The sequence below is a fragment of the Mauremys reevesii genome, linkage group 20 (assembly GCF_016161935.1).
Source record: "Mauremys reevesii isolate NIE-2019 linkage group 20, ASM1616193v1, whole genome shotgun sequence".
Lineage (NCBI taxonomy): Eukaryota > Metazoa > Chordata > Testudines > Geoemydidae > Mauremys > Mauremys reevesii.
In genome coordinates, this window is record NC_052642.1 from 19,979,415 (window position 1) to 20,001,603 (window position 22,189).

Here is a 22,189-nt window from a genome sequence, read left to right on the forward strand (position 1 = left end):
TTATCAAGCTGGACAAGAGACATTTCTCCTAACCCAACCATTCTTGACTGCAGTCAGGTCCTGCACTAAGTGTTTTGGGGAAGGGACTGTCTTTTTGTTGTGTATTTGTACAGTACCTAATACCATGGGGTCTTGGTCCATTACTGGGCTCCTAGGTGCTACGAGAATACCAACAATGGTAACTGTGTAGGACACATAGAGAATGGGTCCTCCTTTGTTTCCTTTTGTCCTCGGTGCCTTTCATCCTCCCCAATCCCTCTGCAACCTGATGGTTCTATGAGGTACCCCATCAGCTTCTGCCCTTTCCCCAGCCTTCCTGCAGCTTCTCTTCCTTTGCTTAGGGCTTCCTGCTGTGTTCCAGCATGATCAGCCTCTTCCCCACTCCCTCCTCCCTTCCCCACTAGTATTCCAGTGCCCTTCCCTCTCCTTTTGTCAATGGCTCCCCAATGTGTCAGAACAGCCTTTCCCACCTGCCTTCCTGGACAACTCTGTCGCTTCCTCCATGGCTCTTTTGGCTGTCCCAGTCCCCTCAACCCCCTCTGATATATAAACCACATCCTCACCTAGCCCAGTATCCCTCCCCCACCCACTCCATCCTTTCCCTCCTTCCTGATTCCCTGAACCCCCTCAGCAGCCTCCCTTCCCCAGCAACCCTCCAGACTAGCCCACCTCCTTCCTTGTTCCCACTGTGCTTCTCCCATCTCCATTGTGACCTCCTCAGAGCATCCCTGCGCCAGCTGAGACAGACTGGTTAAGCCAGACACATGGCCTTATGGTCCTCTAACTCAGAGAGGAATGTTTATTCCCTGCCTGATGGTGGTTGCCGGTGGAAGGGCTTGTTAGGGGATGGCATGAAGTCTAATGTTCCCACCCTTTCATTTTTCAGCCACGGGGGATGACGTAGGGTCTCAGTATCCTACGTTCTCTGGCTGGCAAGGAGACCAGAACCAGCACACAGGTATCTTCTGTCTCCATGGAAACTGCTTTAAGCCTGGGTGCCTGGGGAGGGTTTTTTCACCCTGTTGTCAGGGAAATGCAAAGCTACAAGCAGCCTAGTAAAAATATAAGTTCTTTGCAGATGGAAGGAGAGAGAGAGTGGAAAGGTACTGCATCTGGTAGACTATAGAAATTTGCCCTGGTGTAAAAATATTGATGTAGTTATATCAGTTCAAACCTCTAATGCAGACACAGCCTCTATGCAAAATGGGACTTGGATTTTTGTAACTTAGCTTGGGTTGTCTGGTACACTGCAGTACAACATGTCTGTATTAGGAACTTGCATCACTCTGTCTTCATTGGTGGAAAAAAAATTAATATAGACAGAGCACAAGTATTTTGGAAAGGATATAAACCCTCCTGCTTCAGGATGTAGGCATGAAGGAATGTAACCCCTTCTGTAATTCAGCCTCTGCTGCAAACATACCAAGGCAGAAATACAGATGCTGTCCTCCTGCTGCAACAGGTGATCTTACAAAACACAGCAATTTAAGGGTAACATATCAGCTTCAAGTCTGAATTTCCTGGCTCTTGTCAATTTAAGCTAAACCATTAACTTTATTTTAACAGTGTGTGTGTGTGTGGACTGTTATTATGGAGCCATTAAAATAACACTTGAAAATTAATGAGCTGTTACAAGCAGCAGATGTCCTATCCCCTGCCTATAAGGTGTGAGAATGGTACAGTGTTTGGAATAGTTTTATAGCTGCTTCTGCTCCAAGAGCCAGATAGGAATGACAAGCTCGCTAACCAGTTATATCAATTAGGAAACTGCCCTTCAGTTTAATAACTTAAATGCATCTGGGAAGAAAACAACAGCCCCAAAACACAGGGATATTCCTTTCTCATTCTTGTGCTACATGATTTTTGCTAGTTGGCAGTTTTCCCCGCAGTTTGCTGTCTCTGGAGGGCTAATACACAAAGCATTGCACAGGGCCATTTTTGTATGGAAAAAAAGATGATCAGTGCAACTGGGGAAAAAAAGTGTTTAGTGGGACACCCAAGAGATACATATTATAGTATCTGAGAACCTGCTTGTAACAGGGTCTCCCCAAATCCTGCCTCAGTTCACCCACCATCTTGCAAGCAAACTCGCCAGCCAGTGTCAATGAAGTTCTCACTAGCGTCAGTATTTCTCTCTTTTCTGAGAGATGCTTTGAAACACAGACACAAGTCAGGCAAACCAGGCCCTGCAGCCTGGCCCCTCCAAAGGCCTCTGCCTCCAAGGGCTGCTGTTCCCATTGCATTGCACCTGACCAAATCATTATGCGCTGAGGGAATGCAGCACCTCACAAGACCTAGCTCTAACACGATCAAATATTTACACAGGGTTTGACTGAGTTATCTGTCCTGAGCCAGGCACTTAGCTGCACCACCTTACAATTCTCTCCCTGGTTCCCCCCTTATTCCGAGTGTAGGGCTACATGATGCAGCAATGCACACCATGGGGGTGTGATTTCTAAAGCACACTAATGTGTCGTGCACTCTTTGGTCCATGTCCACTCCACTGCTGTGCACTAAAAGTTCCTTAGCATGTTTTAAATGTGCAGCCAAGCCCAGAGCCCATGCTGCCAGCTTGGCTGCGCTGGCCCTTCGAAGGCACAGCCTTGGACCTGCTTGCTCATATCCCGTCTCCCAGCCCAGGCTGAGTAGCAGCAGCTCTTTCCCCTTGCTGTGATCGGCAGTTCAACTAATCCTCTCACTTCTCTGCACATCGCGGTACGGGGGTGATCACAATCCTGACCTAGATGAGAACATTAGAAATAGGTCCAAGCTGCAAAGAACCTGGAGGCAATGGGATCTGGGCCCCTCATTAAAGAATTCATAGAACAAGATTAATTTGTAAAAAGTGCATTTAGGACAAATAGAATTTAGTGACTCATGGTCTCCCTAACGGTGAATGCAATTTACCAAACTGTCAGCCTCCTTTTGGTCATGTATTTAAAGGAGAGCTGCGTTTCTTGAATCCTGCTTTAAGGAGCAGCACCAGCGTATTTTGAGGTTACAGAGCATCGTGGATCCTACAGATGAGTAAATGTGCTCCATATGAAATCGCTGTAGGAGAGGAAGGATTGTCCAGTGGTTAGGGCACCAGCCTTAGGACTCAGAAAACCTGGGTTCAAGTCCCTGCCCTGCCACAAACTTCCTCTGTGACACTAGGCAAGTCACCTAAAGGCCTAAACATGCAGCCAGCTGGTGAGACTTTCAAAGCATGTGACTAATGAAATCAATGATTTGGGAATGAATCAAAGATTTTATAACAGAAGCTTTCACTCTTAGAAATGGTAGAATTGGGCCCATAAGAGCTTTCTTGACCATGTCAGCACTGCACTGATAGCCACACTGGCTGGCATTTTGGGAAGGGCTCAGGACCCACAACTGGTTTGCTGCTAGATGCTGGGTGCTGAGCATTAGAAAATGCACCCTTGAGCTCTTTCAAATATCTGTCCCTAAATTCTGCAGCACAGTGCAGAACTGGGGAAGGATTGTCTGAGGACTGTCTGTAGTTCCAGGAGCCAGGAATGTCATCTCGAGGGGCCAGAGCCACAGCTGGGGTGAACTGTCATAGCTCCATTGACTTCAGTGTAACTACAAGAGTTTACACAGATTGCGGAATTAATCTCTAGGACATTACACTTTTTGGGTGGGGGAGTAATAGGGGGAGATCAAATTAATTAATTCCAATTACAGATCATTCTGAGATGCCAATTCTGCAGTCTTTACTCAGGCAAAATTCCCATTTAAGTCAGATTGGGGCCTCCTTCACGTACAAGTCAGCCAAAATAATTTTATTTAAAAAGAGAGAGAGAGAGAGAGATTTGTGACACTCTAAGCCAATGGGCTCTCAACCTTTCCAGACTACTGTACCCCTTTCAGGAGTCTGGTTTGTCTTGACTACCCTCAAGTTCCACCTCACTTAAAAACTACTTGCTTACAAAATCAGACATAAAAAGTATCACAGCCTGCTGTTACTGAAAAATTGCTTCCTTTCTCATTTTTAACATATAATTAGATAATAAATCAATTGGAATATAAATATTGTACTTACCTTTCAGTGTATAGTATATAGAGCAGTATAAACAAGTCATTGTATGAATTTTTAGTGTGTACTGACTTCCCGCTAGTGCTTTTTATATAGCCCATTGTAAAACCAGGCAAGTATTAAGGTAAGTTGATGAACTCCCTAGAAGATCTGTGTGCCCCAGGGGTATATGTATCCCTGGTTGAGAACCATTGGCTAAGCATCTGCCCAAGTGAATTTGCCTCCTGGTGTCTGAAAGCTCAGCATTTGTTTGAAAGCTCGGCATTTGTTTCACCAAATCCCAATTAACGACACTAATGCTTGATGAGTGACAGGATGAAATGACTATGACAAACTTCTGACATTTGACTGTGTGGAAAGGGAAAGGCAGGACATGCTGCAATTAATGCCTTTGTGTACCGGTTAAATATTTGCTCTTACAACTTAAAACTGGCTGTACCTGAGTATACGAGAGGGACACAACCAATCGTTCAGGCTTGAAACTTAGGTATTTGTTAATCAAAAAGAAGGGTAGGGAGGGATTTTACAAACCTCACGTGAGCAGAAACCTTTCAAGAGTATTTTTTTTCCTTTTAATTTCAACAAAAGGAACAAAGAGAACAGCCATCCACAAGCGACTGAGAATCACCAAATGAGGCTGGCCAGCTTGGTGTCACCATCTAGATTTTTTAAAAAGTGAGCAGCTCTCAAGGGGAGTTTGGGGTGAGGAAGAACTGGAGGATCAGGCCTCTTGAGAGGGAAAGACACCTTGAATTGGAAAGTGTAAGAGGAGGATGTTAAAACCCTTCCCTCACACCATGTGGGAGACAAAATAAAGAAAAGTTAAGGAAAGCTTCAATCTTGGGCCTTGATCCTAGAATTGGATTCACACAGGCAAACCTCTGAACCTGTATGGAGCCCCTGGAAGTCTGTGTTGATCCGATTCCAGGATCAGGGCCTTATAATGTAAACTATTCAGCAGGGGCTGCGGAGCACCATTTAAAGTGAAGGGGCCACAGTTTTGCCCCTTCCCCCCACCTTCCTCTTCCCCTTTCAGGTGCTCCCCCCCGACCCAGAAGCAGATTGACCCCACTGACCCATAAGCCCCTTCACCCAACCCCCCAAATCTGAGTGAGTGGCATTGTGACCTGGTGCATAGGGTTGCAGTGCAGCTCAGGTTTGGCCCAGCCAAAAAGTGGTTTGGCCATGGCCCCGCAGCCTATGCTTTTTGAGACAGGGATTATATCTACCTCTGTGTTTGTACAATCCAAGTAGAGAGGCCTTGATCCTGCTTAGGGCCTGTAAGTTCCTACCATCACAATAACAGAATAAAAATAATAATTAATAATGATGACGGGAGGCAGACTGGTGTAGCGGACAGGCAGTGGGAGTCAGGAGACCTAGGTTCTAATCCTGGCTCTGCCAGTAACCAGCTGTGTGACTCTGGGTAAATCACTTCATCTGTGCCTTTTTTCCCCTCCCACCCTTTGTCTGTCCCATCACACTAGATCGTAAACGCTTTGGGGCAGGGATTATGTTGGTCCAGCCCCTGGGACAATAGGGCCTTGACCTTAACTGGTCCAATTTTAATACAAACAACAATAATGTGATTTAGGTCTTTTCAAACTTACAGGTCAACTGAATTCCGTCCCCCTTTGGTCAGTTTCCACTTTGTTCGTGGTCCTAGGGACGAAAACAGAAAAGTAGATCCACGCTTTTAATATTTGAAAACTTTATTTTCTCAAATGAGCACCAACACATATTGTAAATCTGACAAACAGTATGCCTCTCTCTAATACTGAAGAACTATGTACAATGTACAAAGACACAAAGAGGTGAATACAAATTATCTAAAAACAAACAATTGCATTTATTACCGAAGCAATATGACCTGAAAGAATATGCCAAAAATATAGTTAAATCAAAACAAAGAAATAAAAGTATACACAGTTTGTAAACACAAGAGCATCAATAGACAGGCTGGTATTGGAAATATCGTCTCTTCATTTTGTCAGTGGGAAAGCATTCCCATTTCTTTATGAAAAACAAAACAAAGGATGGGTACAGTTTGTAACTACGAGAATAGCTTATTTGTGATCGTACCTTACACAACATCATTCTGCTTGCATTTAAATGTCAATTTTTTTGGTTTTATATTAAGTGTGATTTTATTTTCCCTTCCTGTTTGTTCTTTTAAAACAAGATTCTTCCAAATCAATGCGTAACATTTTTGTTTCTGAACGTTCCATTTCTCAGGCCTCTCATCTGGCAAGGAAAGCTCTTACTACTTAGCTGAGCTCTGCATTTCAAATCTGTTTATCCAACAGGATGCTTGTCCAAGAACTGGTTCATATAGAAACGAAATGCATGATTAATACACTCATGTATCAATTAGGAAAATGCATAAAAAGAAAATTCTTTGCTGATCCTCACAAGAACCACAGAGTCCATGTGCAGGTTTTGTTGCCTTTAAAATGTGTGCACCAAAAAGAGAAAAAAAAAGTGTGTGCAACAGTTACTCAGCACGGCAAATAGCTCCTTACTCAACAAAACGCAGTCTAATGATTTGTGCTGTTGGTCCACTTTGAGATAAACAAGAAGACCAATGAAATAAAAATTAAGGGGGAGTGGGGAAGGAAAAAAGACAAAGAGGAGAGGGGAAATAACTTTACTGCCAGAGATGTAAACTTTTACTTGAATTCACTATGTAGCAGCCTGGTTTATTTATATTAAAAACAAAATTAAAACCAGGATCCACATCCAAAAATATTTGCAAAGCAAATTAGAATTCCTGATTAGTTAGAATTCTCCGTCCCCTGCCCCCTACTGCCCCAAGCAATGGGAAATAAAGATTCTGAGATTGCAACTTAAATTCACTTCCACATTCTAAATCTTCATTATTTATTTCATTCTAACCAATACTGGTGCAAAAGAATATTTCAGGCCAGATCCTGCAATCAGATCGACTTAGGCAGATCTATGCACTTACACGGAGCCCCACTGACATTAAAGAGACTCCATGTAGGAATTAAGGTCTTCCCATGTGGATCCAATTGCAAGTCAGGGGCCTCAGGCACTGACTGAGGAAGGTACTGAAGCATGTGAATACCTTTAAACACATGTGCATTCAGATGTGCCTAAAGTTACACACATGCTTCAGCACCTTCCTGAATTGGGGGCCTGTTTGTAACCTGACAATGGCTTGTATAGGAGGTAATTTCTGCCGGATGGAACTAGAGGTTATTCGTCCTTTTTCTGCCTTGTCCAGGTGAAAAGTGTAGCAACTTAAGAAAACAGCTATTTATGATTGTTGTTTCCCTTTAAGCATATTTTCCAACTAAGACAGAGGAAACAGTATAATTTAAAAACAAAACAAAAAAAGTGCTCTCAGGGGTGGGTTCTGAGAAAACAGCACCAAATATATTATTTTTTTAAAAAATTAAATATTATTTACAAAAGTATATTTCACAAGATAATTCTTATTATGTTCTGTATATATTATCATCTGAATATTTATTACAGGGTCACGATTCCACACAAGATAATCCGCCTGAGCAAAACATTTAAAACCTACCAAAGTTTAGCTTTGGGGTACACTGGCTGTGATGTAAACTCAGGGGTGCCCAGAATTTGCATTACCAAAGGGCCTTGGTGGCAGCTTGCTAGAAACTAAAGAGGGGGATGCTAGGGGGGCAGAAAATGGAGCAAAACTTGCAGTTTTCATTTTTGCTGAGGCTGCCACTCATGGAGACTACAAATCCCAGTATGCAGTGCTCCACTGTGATCTGGACATTGGATGCTGGGACACGCTCACTCTCTGTACTGCAGCTCCACGTTGGAAATGAAGGGCATGCCTTGCCCATCCTTCGATGTAACTAACTGGCTACCGTTAACTGACTCGACCAATGACATGCAAGTGGTGTGGTTCTTTGGCGATGTTCTGAATCTATTATTTTGCAACGAATCAACTGAGAATGCCCTGATTGTTATAGCCTATAAATTTAATCACTCTGTTTTGTTTTCAACTCCCAATACTATCATATGTCTTAATACAGCAGGTCACAGATGAGTTAACAGTGGACCTTACATCATAAGAAGCACTTTAGGTTTAGCTGACACATGAGGGAGAACTTATCTCTTTGTACAGTGTATAAAAATTAACCTACAGTCAAGTGTGTGCCTGCGTGTGCACGTGGGCCCAGATCCTCAACTGATTTAAACCGGTGTAGCACCACGGAAGTCAAGGAAACTAAGCCAATTTACATTAACTGAGGATCTGGCCACAAATATTCAAATTTACAGTGGTCGCCATCAAAAATGCAATTTATGTAAATTGTTACTGCGTATTGCCATCTGAGATATTACTTCTTGTTCTTAGTACACAAAGAATAAAAACGGTTGCATCTGACACTATTCTGTGCTCTTATTTTTAAGAGGTACAGCGTATCCTACACTAATGGTGCAAAAAATTACAATGTACAGGGGTAACGCTGCAGTATTTGAGACTGAATACTGGGGGATTATTAGAAGCATGTTGGCTTTTTATTGGCGATCATTGTAGTGCATAAAATTATACTTATTCAGGGAAGATTAGCAGAGTCTAGGTATGGCTCTGTATCCCATCTGCACACAAGCTATTGTGGGTTATCCCTTATTTCTCCCATTTCAGATCAGATCCCTTTAAAGGCTGTTTTCAAGGAAAGATAAGAGCTTTTCAAAGAAAGCAAATAACTCCTTACTGGCCAAAACCAACAAAACATTGAGTGGAAAGGGCAATGAAGAGAAGGCCAATCCCAGAGTCAACAAGCTAATGGGTACTGAGGAATTCTTTTTGTTGAAGGTAGAGGTGATGGAGGGGAATGAGGATGATGGAAGTAGAGTCTACCAGAAGTCAAAGATGAAGTGGTCTTGTTATTCACCTCAGATAGGGTGAAGGCAGAAGCCACCTCCTAACACAATGGCCAAAGAAGGCATTCGGTACATCCCTTCCAGAGGTAACACTCAGTCTCCATCTTGTCACCTATTTCTGGGTAATAACCAAATGTTACCAGTGATGCCATGGACCCCACACTCATCTAGTGAGCAGGAGAGAAAACTCCCACTTTTCACATGAGCTATTCAGGTTTTAATCACTGGTACTGAACATAGAAGTCTAATCCCACTTCTAACTAGTCTCTCTCTCTCTGCATTCCCCCCGACACCTCCCCACTTAACAGCAAATGTGATTTTGAAATCCTTTCAACTCTGCTAACCTGAATATTGGAAAAAAAGGCGGCATTAGGTTCTAATCATCAGAAGGTTCAATTTCATAAGGAGCTACGAACCCCTGCACATCATTTTTCACTCCTTGGATTGAGAGGGATTTCCCCCCGAGAATTAACCTACTTCGAAAGAATTCCACAAACAAAAATAATTCACTTGATGGATAATACTAATTCAGTTAAATAGTCTTGTGTTCTGCACCAGATACTGACTGGACTGTTGTAGAGGAAGCTTTGCACTGTCATTTATGTGTATACTATCTTCTTTCATACACATTCTCCCCCTCTCCCACACCAACAACATAAAGATGGTCCATAAAAATTAATTTACATAAATTAAAGTAGGATTTGTCCGCTGCAGTTAGATGTCAAAACCTCTTCTCCCCCTACAACTCCGAGGCTACCCCATTTGGGGGATGCTAAGTTTCAGTCTTCCAGAGTACGAAACAGGTTTTTTAAAACGCCAGGAGTCGAGGTTGGGAGGGATACATCAGGGCTTGAAATAGCCACCTGTGAAACACGATATTAACAGCCACCAGAGCCATTTACTGTTCCATCACATCTCTGATGGATTCAAAGAGTGGAGCTGATGGCTGGAGTCTGAAATTTTAGAGCGCCTATTAAAGCCATTTTCCCATTACATATTAAGATGACTGGATCCCAAGCTATAACATTGCCAATGGTAAACAGATTCGCCCTAACGGCACACAGTAAGGACTGGAAAATTAAGGTGGCATCATATGTTTCTGAGTTTGCCTACAGCCCTCTCCCCCTACATATTTTCCTAGCACATGCCCATGTTCTTGCATGTCTGTCATATCTTCTAAACTGCAGCACCAGCCCCACTACATTACATGATTCGACTCCTCCTCTCTCAGTTGCCCAGGATCAGAATTTTGTTTCCCTAGCAGTGCTGAGGTTGTAGTCATGCTCTGATGGGACGGTTTGCCCATCTGCTATGAAACAGGAGGAGGGAGAAGCAAAAGGAGAGAGCTTGGGGAATCTCTCTAGCCATCAAGCTCCACAACAATAAGTTCACAAAAGGCGACTGTGTGAATAGTATGAAACAACCTATCAAAAGATGGAATTGCACATCAGTTTCAGGAATTAGCTAGCAAGGGGCTTTTGGTTACAACTTGTGCTCAGCCAGCTTAATCTGGAGCTCTGCCTCTGGAACAGCAGGTTCGAGATTCAGAGAGAATGCAGTCATGAGGTATATTTCTGTCCATAGTTTCAAACCTTGGTTACCAGGACTTAAAGGAAAAGCAGTTTCGTTCCTGCTTACTTCCCCTCCTGCCCCCGTCCCCTTCTTCTCTCCTCCTGCCCAAAACTCTGGTCTCCCTCCCGCACTGAGACCCTCTGATAAAATGCCAATGAAGAGCCAACTTCAGTTTGTACTTTCACATTCATAAACATGGAATGCTGTCAGGCATTTGGTGCATTCTCTTAGCCAACGCCAGAACACAGAGAGAAGCAGCCAGGGTCAATTCACAAACAGATAAAAAGCAAAGAGACGGAGAGACAGAAATTTAGAGGCCAGTCACCAATAAAGATGGAGAAGGGTGTGAAGATGCTCCCAAATGGCAGAGCCTCTAAATGCATGGAACCAAGCGTTCGGTCACTCTCTCACTCTTGGATATAATGTTCTGTTGGATGGCATTCTCTTACACGCTGGTTTGGCTGGGCTCTTCCCTTTCAATCCCAGCCATTATCCTTGATCATGTGAGCTAGTTCGATGATGTATTTGCCTTCTTTATACTTCTGGCTGCTCTCAAAAGCGTGTTCCTAAAAAAAAAAAAAACACACACACAGAGAAGGTGGTGTTAGCAGGAGACTTGAAAGGTATGGAAAAGAAAGTGCAGTCTAGTGATTAGAGCAGGGGTCTGGGAGTCAGGAGTCATGCATTCCTCTCTCAGCTCTGGGGCACACGGCACAGGAATATGGGACCCTGCTGACTTTCAGGAAACTTTTTGTTTTCAGGAATCCTAGACTCTAGTCCCACTCACGCCACTGGCTCACTGGTGCCTGGACTTCGGTAAGTCCCTTAACCTCTCACTGTCTCCTGTTAGACCAGGGTTCTCAAACTATTCCCATAGTCTATACTACATCTTTATAAAGAGATTACCTTGTGGACACCTCTTGTCCCAAATGCGTAACATCCCTAGAGCAGCTCAAATAATTGGTTATATGAAAAAAGTAACATTAGGAATGAATCTAATTCATTTTTAGCTGTCTTTAATGTGATTTACCAGTGGAAACACAGAGAAGAAATCAGGATTGTGTGATCAGCCACCTCTCTGCAGGCCACCAGCAAGTGCTCCACGGATCACGTTTGGGAACCATTCAGTGAGGCAACTAGGGTATAGCTTCACTGCAGTTGGGAGTGTGTCTCCCACCCAAACAGACAGACATGTACTATTTCCACTTCAGCTAGTGTGCTAAAAACAGCAGTGTGGACATTGCGACATGAGCAGTGACTATGTATAATAACATATGGCCTCTGGCAGAAAGACCTTACAGTCTAAATATTCAAAACAGACAAAAGGTGTCAGGAAAAACAGAGGCACAGAGAGGAGACCCAGTAGATCAGCTGAAGAGCCAGGAACAGAACCCAGGTTTCTGCCTCATCATACACACATCTTCAAAAAGGATAGGGACAAAGGCATCCACACGAACAATAAACGATACTCACATATTTCCAGCCCAGTGTGGTTTTGCAGTTTTCACAATAAATGTCTGCAACTGCGTGTAATCCTGTTAGTAACACCCGCTCCTCTGCGGGGCCGCAACCCACATTAACTCTGTGAGGGAAGGGAAGAGAAACATATGGTTCCTATCAAAGTATTGCTTCCTTTTTGCACACTGCAAGAACCTTTGCAGCAATTTTGTTGTAGTACTGGAAAATATAAACTGGAATCTCTAATAATAAATGCTACAGCTATTCTAAAAATAGAACTTTCCTTTCACAAGAAATTTTGATAATTCAAAATTATGTTCTGTTTCATATCAGAATGAAGAGATGAAATATTGAATATTTTCACTCAAATGAAAAATTCCTAAAAACACTGAGCTGGAGAATTTCAATGTTTTCTACTGAAATTAAATAATTCGACATTTCAGAGTGAAATTTTCATCTTGAATTTGAAATGAAATTCTTCATTTTGATTTTCATGAATGGAAAACAGGACATTTTTTTGAAATCCACGTATTCCCAAGGCAAATGCTGATGTCCAGTAAACCATATTTGTCTAAAGGAGATTCTTTTCAACTAAAATTATTTGCCAGCTCTAAAAAAAGCCAATAGTATTTAGCACTTGTATACTTCTTTATATTTACAAAGCTTCGACTGATTGGTCCTCACCACATCCCCTGAAAAGTGATTATTTCTCACTCCCATGACAAAAAAAACTCTTATTCCAGCCCCTTATCTGAAACCTAAAGGCAAAGTCAGGTGTGAATTAGTGCTGTTTCCTTTTAGTCACTCTAAAGCAATGATGCAAGCTCATAAGTCAGTGCCTTTCTGTCACAAAAAAGGCAACTGTTTCTCCTTATTTTAACCTCAGGGTGATATATATTTGTATCCCAAAAGATGGAGCAATGACATTTATGAAGTAACACTCACACTGAATTGAAGAGGTATGCTCGCCCTTGGCTTCCTTGAAAGGACTAAAAGGCAAGAAAACAGAAATCAGTCGGTTGATAGGAAGCCATCCTGTGCATGAACAGTACCCAGATACCAATGTTATTGACTTCAAAGGGAAGTTGGAGCAACTGATAGTGGAGTTCTGAGAAATGCACATTATTACAGTATGCAAGATAGAGAAGGCAAAGAATGAAACATCCGTGGAAGATGAAAGCTGATTAACGAAGGTCTGTCCTGGAAATGGAAATTGAACCAGCCTGTCTCAAATTCTAATGCATGCACATTTTAAAAGGGACACTGGCAGCCTACTTGGAACCTTACCTGCTTAATTATCACTTGAGATTATCAGGCCTTGCAGCACTGTGAAAATCCAATGTATTTTTCACAAATTAAACTCTATGCTTGTTTGTTTTCTGACTTCCGGTAAAAACTAAAAGTTGGTCAGTTTCACTTCCTGATTCTCAGGCACCAGTTCAATGCCATTGCTTATGGGTTTCTAATCTCAACCAAACCTTACCCCCAAATTATTATTTTAAATTGCGTTTCTAAAAACAAAACCTAAAATTTGGACCTAAGCTACCTGACAGCATTGCTTCAATATTTTGAACATGGCTCTGATGGTTTGAAGTGCCTCCATCCATGAAGGAGGCACAGAAATACATGTTGTTACTATTATTTATATTCTCATCAGGGACCAGGGCCCCATTGTGCTATGTGCTGTACATAGATATATTGAAAAAGACAACTCTAGTCCAATGAGCTGACAATCTAAGACCCCAGTCTTGCAAAGCTTTATGCAGATACTTAAATGTATGCACTCTAAGCAGCCCCATAGATGCCAAAGGGATTACTTACAATGCATAGTTAAGCGCCTTTCTAAGGCCAGGTCTACACTACAAATTTATATCAGTAAAATTACATTGCTCAGGGGTGTGAAAAATCCACAGCCCTAAGCAACTCAATTATACCAGTCTAACCCCCGAGAGTCTCCCGTTGATTAGCTACCACCTCTTGCGGAGGTGGATTAACTATATTGACGGGAGAAGCTCTCCCGTTAGTGTAGTAGCATCTTCACTAAAGTGTTACAGTAGTGCAGCTGTGCCGCTGCAGCTTTTAAAGTGTAAACCTGCCCTGAGTCTTTTCAGGATCAGAGCCTAAACCAGGGGTAGGCAACCTATGGCACGGGTGCCGAAGGCGGCACACGAGCTGATTTTCAGTGGCACTCACACAGCCCAGGTCCTGGCCACTGGTCCGGGGGGCTCTGCATTTTAATTTAATTTTAAAGGAAGCTTCTTAAACATTTTAAAAGCCTTATTTAGTTTACATACAACAATAGTTTAGTTATATATTATAGACTTATAGAAAGAGACCTTCTAAAAACGTTAAATTGTATTACTGGCATGTGAAACCTTAAATTAGAGTGGAAAAATGAAGATTCGGCACAGCACTTCTGAAAGGTTGCCGACCCCTGGCCTAAACATATGACAAGAGACATCTGAGTAGAGATAAACAAACAAGGAAAGGGAAGGATAAGAGAGCAATGAAACTGTCACATTTGGCAGCATTAGCAGCAATTGTGGCATTCCCAGTGTCTGGCCATATAACCTTCACAAGGATAAAACAGTATTTTGCAATGAAAGGTTGGCAGCAACGACCACCTCTGACTGGGACACTTCAATAACACTGCTTCCAAGCACCTACTAGCTCAATTTGTGTCTAGCCTGTAATATTACCTGCAACAATGCCTCGCTGACAGGAGCAGCTAATAGTGGAGCAATACAACCTGTGTTTCAATGTGCTTTGACAAGCGCCAATTGAATTAAAGATTTTGAACTTCCCCATAGTTCTCCCTCCTCACAACTGTTAATGTGAGGGAGGTGGTGTGGACTAGGTAATGACAAGGTAACATTACTCTGTGTATAGATGACATGCACACCCAGTGACAAAGGCGTGGCATCCATAACCGTGCCCTGTAGAAGCATTCGTATTTGTTTTTGTTTATGACTGCTCTATTTGCAGGTCAAAGAGAAAAGGCAGGCTCAGGTGAGTGGAGACAATACAAAGGGAGAGCTACTGGATCAGAATGGGTAAAGGCTACTCTGCCAGGAGGGCAGATTTCAAGGTTTAAATGAATTTTATCCCCTTGGCAGTTTGTCTCATTCGGGGGGAAGTGACCAGCTTGCAGCAGTGGGGCTGGCTCCAACTGATACAGAAGGGATCACTTGGGAAGTCTCTGTGGAGAGACTTCCCTACACAAGGTCCTGTTCTTCCGTGAAGCTGCTCCCAGGAATTCACTCAGCAAGATTTGTGACAGGGCACAGCAAATGGCAAAGTGCCCATTGTCCCCCAGACAGCAAGGCCACAACCCAGCCGCAGTGCCTTGTTCCACACTGTACTCTTCATGCCATGTAATTTACGCTAACACAATGCGTCTCTCTCTCTCTCTCCTTCTAGTGGATAAGCCCCGTATAAAGGTTTACGAGTGCTGATGCACCTAAGCTAACAGTCCCAGTCCTTTAGCTTAGGCACTAGCAGCAGATGTTTTCAGATCCCGGGTTGCCAAATTCAATCCCTACAGATGACCCCCAACAACGAAGGTCATTATATTCAGTTTAGGGAAGGCTCCATCTTCCCATAGAGAATATAGCACATGGTATAATGTTTGAAAATACAGAGTGATTGGAAATGTCAGATTAATCCAAGAGGTATTTCTTCTCTGCACAAGCGTCGCTGTAAGTGTTGGTGGCACACAGATCTTTAATGATCTTATCCAGAGAGAACCCCTGCATCACACATCCTATTCATTTCAAATACACGCAGGAGAAATTTACTGAACAATGTATGAGATTAAATTCATTAAAGTCTGGGTTTAAACCCCCCTCAACAAGAGAGCACGTTCCGTCCCCTCTGGCTGCAGCTCAGTGTATTTCTTGGCACTGAGCTACTTTTCAGTCCCAGCACCCTGGGGCCTGCGGAAAGATCTATGCCTGCAAGCATGCAGCAAGAGAGCATGTGGGTAAAACCAGTGCTGTGGGGCAAGCTGACAAAACACCATATCCAGCACTAGAGCTGCATGAGAGGCTCAGATGGCAGCAATGGCCCTGCCAGCTACAGAGGAGCTGCCTGCCAAGATGATTCAGACAGAAGCCCAAGATTAGCTGCCAATGTTGGGGAAAAGAGGTTTGTGGGCTCGGAGGAGATGCCTGAGGCACCTCTGCGCTCTCTTGGCATAAGCCCCGGATCCTGTGCAGTGAGAAATGCCTCATTTCCCAGGAAGCAAATTAACTAGGACACATGCCTCAAGCACGTTTGTGAAATTGTATTTATTAGAGCAGCTTCTTTAAATCTCTCCTCAGCACTGGAATCCTGTATTATTGTTATTCTCATCTGTATGATACCGCCCAATCTAACTGTATCTGAGCTGACAGTGCTACAGAATACTCGGTGCACTGAACACTATGCCAATGTAGGGTAAATAAAGATGGGATTCTGTAAGCTAACGGCCTTCATGCCAAGGCTGTCTCTCCCCTTTGGAAGGAATAAACTGGGGCTGGCTCTGTGTTGTGTTCTACAATCACACGTGCAAAAGGTATTTATTCTCCAGGCTGCAAGAGCTGCATAGAGGTTCTATGAATTTGGATGGATGGATCCTGGGTGGGTGATATGCATCAAGCAGGAGGGATCCTCAGGGACACAGGCCCTTGCCACTAATCAAAGCAGGATGAGAGCAGCTAAAACTCACAAACCTTCCACTCCCTCCCAGTAAATAATTTTCCATAAACACCAAAGTGACTGAGTTTGCCAATAACAACAGCTATGGGAGCAGAGTTTTACTGGAACAGAAATAGCAGTTTCCATTATTGCTGGCTATCAGTCAGTCTTTAATAAAGAACACAACCAAGCCCTTAAGCTTTGCGTCAGAGGCTCCCTGAACATTACTCCAGCCAATTGCTAGAGGATTGTGGTGTCCTCCTGGTGGGCCCCGTCCTTCCACTTTAGGTCAGGACATGATCTGGATAAGACCCTGAAGATCTCTGGGCCTTTTGTTCTGGAGAACCACTATTTTCTCTCAATGGCATCTCTAACTTATAGTGCCCCAAATGAAGCACTCATCCCCTGGTTTGAAGTATAGCCAATAATGCTCCACATAGTCACCATAGACAGTCACTATGCATAGTGCACCTATGCAAAGGGTCTCCACCAGCTTGAAGAGGTCACCAAAGGATGATCAACTTCACCAACTATCAGCTGTGGTTTTCCTATTTCACTTCCAGCCACAAGCTTGCAACTCTCACCTGAGTGTGCTGCCTTTATTGCCCACCCAAAGACACTAATATTAGTCAGCAGCTGTTGCCTAAGGATGTTGCTGTCACTGAAGTGCACTCTCTTTACCATCAGTCTGTGGCCACTGCACAATACTGTCATCTTCAGGGATGCGAGGCTGGAGCTTTCCCACATCCCAGCGCACAGCATTTGGTGCTGCTGATGCTATGTTTTAAGAAACATCCTCCCATCCCAGGGGAATTTTGCAAACGCAGATAGAGGGGAAGTGATGGAAAGGGAACAGGTGTGTCATATTTTGGGCTTGTATCCTCAACACATTCCCTTTACAATCCAATAAAACCCAGTGGGGTGGCCAGAACCTCCTCTTTCTGTTCCATCTCTAGAAGGACTGATGTGCTGCAGTGATTATGATGAAGTCACAGGAAAACTATCGTATCCTAATCTAAGCAGACATTCCCTGCACAGCCCCCCCCAAACTCTTCTGCAAACACATTTGCTTTATATCAAGTAGTGACAGCCAGTAATGTGGATAGTTTCCATGTCATGCATTTTTTCAAAGCAGATTTTGTGATGTGAATTAAAATTAAAAACATTTATTTATATTATACACACACACAAAATCCAGACTTCTTCCCCTCTAAAATAACAGCTCCCGGGACATACTTTCCAATCCAACTCAAAGAAATTGAAAGGATTTTTTGTTTCCCATTGAAAGGCCAAGCCATTTTTTCTCTCCTTTGCTAATTTTGGAAGTTTGGCTGGAAACACAGCCCGCCACGCTTGCAACAGAATTCTCCCTCCCTTCCTCCCCCTCCCCAATCAATGTCTAGACTTTTTGGTTCGGAGGTAAAAATGAGAAAATATACATAATCTTCATCTTGACTATCAGTATTCAAATCCCCTTTTGCATCTGGGAGTTCTATTTAGCATGTAGACATCTAAAATGGGTATCCAGGTAATGCCCTAAACAGGTGATTTGAATATCCAATGGAGAATCATGAGGAAATGAGATAGGCATTCAGGCACCATCAAGAGCAAAGTTCCTATCATGCCAAAATCCCCTATCCTGCAACCCTTCTCTCACTAAGTGCTCAATTCTTCACCTTCTTGCCACAAGAAATGGAGTCAATAGCTGAGTCCAGATTTCAAACAGCCACAAGCTTGGAATTATTTCAATCTGTGGTTTTGTTTTGGTCCATTTGCTAAATTCTGATCTGGATTTAAAGTGTCTGAATTTCTGCCATTCTGATTAAATTTATATTCTACCCTCTAAAAAACAGGTGCTGCTCTTCCAGGACTTTCTTGAGCGGAGAAATATTGCATGGGACAATAATAGATTAAAATAGGGACAAGGCTGTTCATTTCCTTTTCCTACCATCTTGTCCAAAGCTCCATTTGCTTACCACCTCAATCACCTGCTTGTACCTACCCAATCCTTTACTGGCAGTGAACACTGGATGCATGGAGGGAATCTTTCATTTATAGTCTGCACTGCAGCAGAAACCTATGAAATCTGAATATGAAGCAAACACACACACACCCCCCTTCTACCTTTCCCAGTAGTAAGGATTTCCCTTACATTCACTCAGCAGTCCCATGCATTGAACAGACGACAGGATTAATTTCCCAAAGTCGTTGTGATGGAGTTAGACAATAGCGCAAAATGTGATTAGCGCCAGCTGGAAGACCAAGCAGCAGCTGCCAGACATGGCACCATGATCCCAGCAGACCAGGTCAGGAAAAGAACACATCTACCTACGCCAAGCAGGCAGCCTCTACACAACCCAATGAAACAAAGATGAAAAGGTAATTGGTCCCACTGAAATCCAAGAGGAGAGAGGAATCTGCAGCCTCATCCCATTGGTTAGCTCTGTGAAAGCTACAATTAAGTCTCATTGCAAGAACAAGTTCAGGAATAGAAGGACCAATGTTTGTGCTGGAGCTCTAGGGAAGTCTACGTTGTCTGAGTGTAATGGGAGGGGACAGTGAAGGGAGCTGATCAGATACTTATATGGAGGACAGTTTTATTGTGCCCTGTTATTTTCCTGTCAAGACAGACTGATGAAAAGAACAGAGTGGGAAAGGCATATTGGGAGCTCCTGGATTTAAAGGGTCCCTTATATTCATAGGTGAAAAAAAAATCATCCAATTATTCTATTCAGAGAGAGCTTTGTTCTCTCTCTCCCCCTGCCCTATGCACTCTCCTTTTATTTTTTTAAATTACTAAGGACGTTTGCATGCCACTGCTTGCATCCGAAGAAGTGGGTATTCACCCACGAAAGCTCATGCTGCAAAACTTCTGTTAGTCTATAAGGTGCCACAGGATTCTTTGCTGCTTCTGCATGAAGACAGTCTCTGCTCCTGACTCTGCATTTAAACTCTTAAGCAGAGAGTCTGTTTTCATGCTAATGTCCCTCAAGGGGGCACAGAGTGTGATCGAGGCTTAAAGTGGAGCCAACTGGGTCGCATGCAAGTCCTTGCAGATGAGGGGGTGTTGTTACATGTTCAGCCATCTGAGTCATAAAATTTCCTTTTGAACTGATGAACACCACTGTCTGATTCCATTCTGCTGAGGCTCTGATACCATGCCCACCAGCGTGGTGTTTTTGTGAGCGACAGACCCACCATCTCTGTAAGAGCACTATATGCCCTGCCAAGAGGAGTGGGGGGAAATGGTCACTAGAAGTCACTGTACTCAATGCCACAGATACCCTGTGTGACCTGGGGCAAGTCACAATCTTTCTGTGCCTTTAATATGTCCTTTCCCCCTCCCTTTGTCTGTCTTGTTTATTGAGACCGTAAGCTCTTTGGGGCAGGGACTGTTTCTTACTGTGTGTATTTATAGTGCCTTACAATGGGGTTCCTATCTTGCTTATGGCTTCCAACTGCAAGTAACTAACAACCCCTAGCTCTTTTCTCCCATAGATCGGAAAGCAATCTACCAAAGGGGTAAGTATCATTATCCCCATTACAGATGGAGAAAGAGAGAGAGGTGAAGTGGCTTGCCCTAGGTCAACCAGCAAGCCAGCAGGAAGGCCAGGTAGAGAATCCAAGTCTTCTGAGGCTTATTCCAATGCTCTATCCACATACTCAACCCACCCTCACGGAAGAATCTATTTAGGTTCATATATTGCACTCATCACCCAGACCCACACAATAAACTAGGCTAATACTCAGCATTTAGGTGATACTTTCCTTCTTCAAGGGGCTTTTACAAATACAGCTTTGCTGATTTAAACTTTCTGACCACAGTGTGGTTCCAAGTTTCCCACCAAGCACCAGCTTGTTCTTGAGACACTGTATTTCAGGGTTTCTTCGGTGAAAATGTAGACTTGACTAAAAACAAAGTAAAACTATTCCCATCACAGTCAAAGGGTGAACAAATCCAATAGCAAACAGCGTGCTTTGGTCTCTCATGATAATATTTTATTTTGAGGACTCTGTTATATAAATGGGGAGCAGAATCTGTTTGCGCGCCCCCACCCCCCACAGCATTGCAGAGATATTTTATTTTCCACATCCATATCCCGTTAATATCTATCCCAGCTAAAGGCTCCTTAATGGAGAACTCCAGCCAGTTCTCTTTGAAATAAACCTGACTGAAGCTGTTAGAAGAGCCTGAGGGCTTGGCTACACTTACAAATTTGCAGCGCTGCAGCAGGGTGTGAAAACACACCCTCTGCAGCACTGCAAATTGCGGCGCTACAAAGCGCCAGTTGTAGTCAAAGCCCCAGCGCTGGGAGCACAGGGAGGTGGAGTACGGACAGCGCTGGGAGAGTTTTCTCCCAGCGCTGGCGCTTTGACTACACTTAAACTTCAAAGCGCTGCCGCGACAGCGCTTTGAAGTTTAAGTGTAGCCATAGCCTGAGTGTTTCCAGTTATTAGCGCCACAGAAGATGGGTCTAAATGTGAGTTCCAATGTAAATTCATTCCCAGTGCTTTCCACATTACCTTGTTAACCCTGGCAGCAATGGGTGTTTGCAGCTGACAAAGTCTTTGATTAGCCATAGAAACATTTAGCTGAATTTAGATAGGAAAGGTCAGCTCAGCTGAAGGATTTGATCCCATCAGGGCGAGAGAATAATTCAGATCTATTTTTAGTCAGAACCCCCTATTCTGACTCCCAGTAGGCATTCAGAGATTGCTTTTCTAATATTGCTGATCACATCCATTTTCTTTATACAACCTGTTTTGTAAATGCTCTACAGCTCAGTTCAGTTCTCTCATACCTGTCTGATAATTTTTATCATACTGAGTTACATGCAAGCATGGACTATATTCAATCTCACTCACCATGGCCAATGGGTTGCCAGGGGTGGTCTATCAGAGCCAAATTTGGTCCACTGGTAGGCTTTAATGAGCTCTAATATTTATTATTTACACCACTGTCAAGCCAAAGTGTTCAAAAATCACGAGTCACACCAAAAGGGGACGATGACACATCAAACAATAAAATTGTCTTAAAAACCATGAGATGTTTTTAAAACAACAAAATTTGGGCTACTTTATATTTGCCTTCCAGTGTCTTTGCTTTTAGGGTGCTGCACTCGCTTCATGTGTTGGAGCTTTTCCCTCGAACCATCAGGGCTGAGTGACACTTACTATTTTATTTACTTTTAAGCTAGGATTCTCCTTCAGTTTTTTGCTTCTAGCAGTTTAGGGCATTAAGGAAAGACACCAAACATCATGAGACTCGGTATAAAAAAATTGCAAGAATTGGCAACACTCTGAATGGTAACACCTAGAGCCAGAACTAAGATCAGGGCCCCATTGTGCCGAGTGCTGTATAGACGCGTAGTATGACAAGGAGAAAGGAAGTATTAACACCCCCATTTTGCAGATGGATAAGAAAGGCCCAATCACCTTGAATTCAAGGGGAGTCTTTCTAATTATTTCAGTTCGGCCTAAGGACCAGATTTGTAAAGGTATTTAGATGCCGAACTCTCACTGATTTCAGTGGGAGTTAAGTGCCTAAACACCTAT

General features: G+C 43.2%; 1 protein-coding gene across 8 annotated transcripts in view; it reads right to left on the minus strand.

Moving 5' to 3' along the window:
• Nucleotides 1–5,764: 5,764 nt before the first annotated feature.
• Nucleotides 5,765–22,189, minus strand: part of LOC120387349 (protein yippee-like 2) — a 103,421-nt gene continuing 86,996 nt past the window's right edge. For 7 of the 8 annotated variants that reach the window (XM_039507984.1, XM_039507985.1, XM_039507983.1 and 4 more), the window contains 3 exons: nt 12,902–12,945; nt 11,972–12,080; nt 5,765–11,064 (listed from right to left, as the gene is read on the minus strand). In XM_039507984.1, coding sequence (XP_039363918.1) covers nt 10,975–11,064; nt 11,972–12,080; nt 12,902–12,945 — 243 coding nt within the window. In that variant the 3' untranslated portion in view covers nt 5,765–10,974. The remainder of the gene's footprint in view (nt 11,065–11,971; nt 12,081–12,901; nt 12,946–22,189) is intronic. The other variant, XR_005590126.1, reaches the window with a different exon arrangement.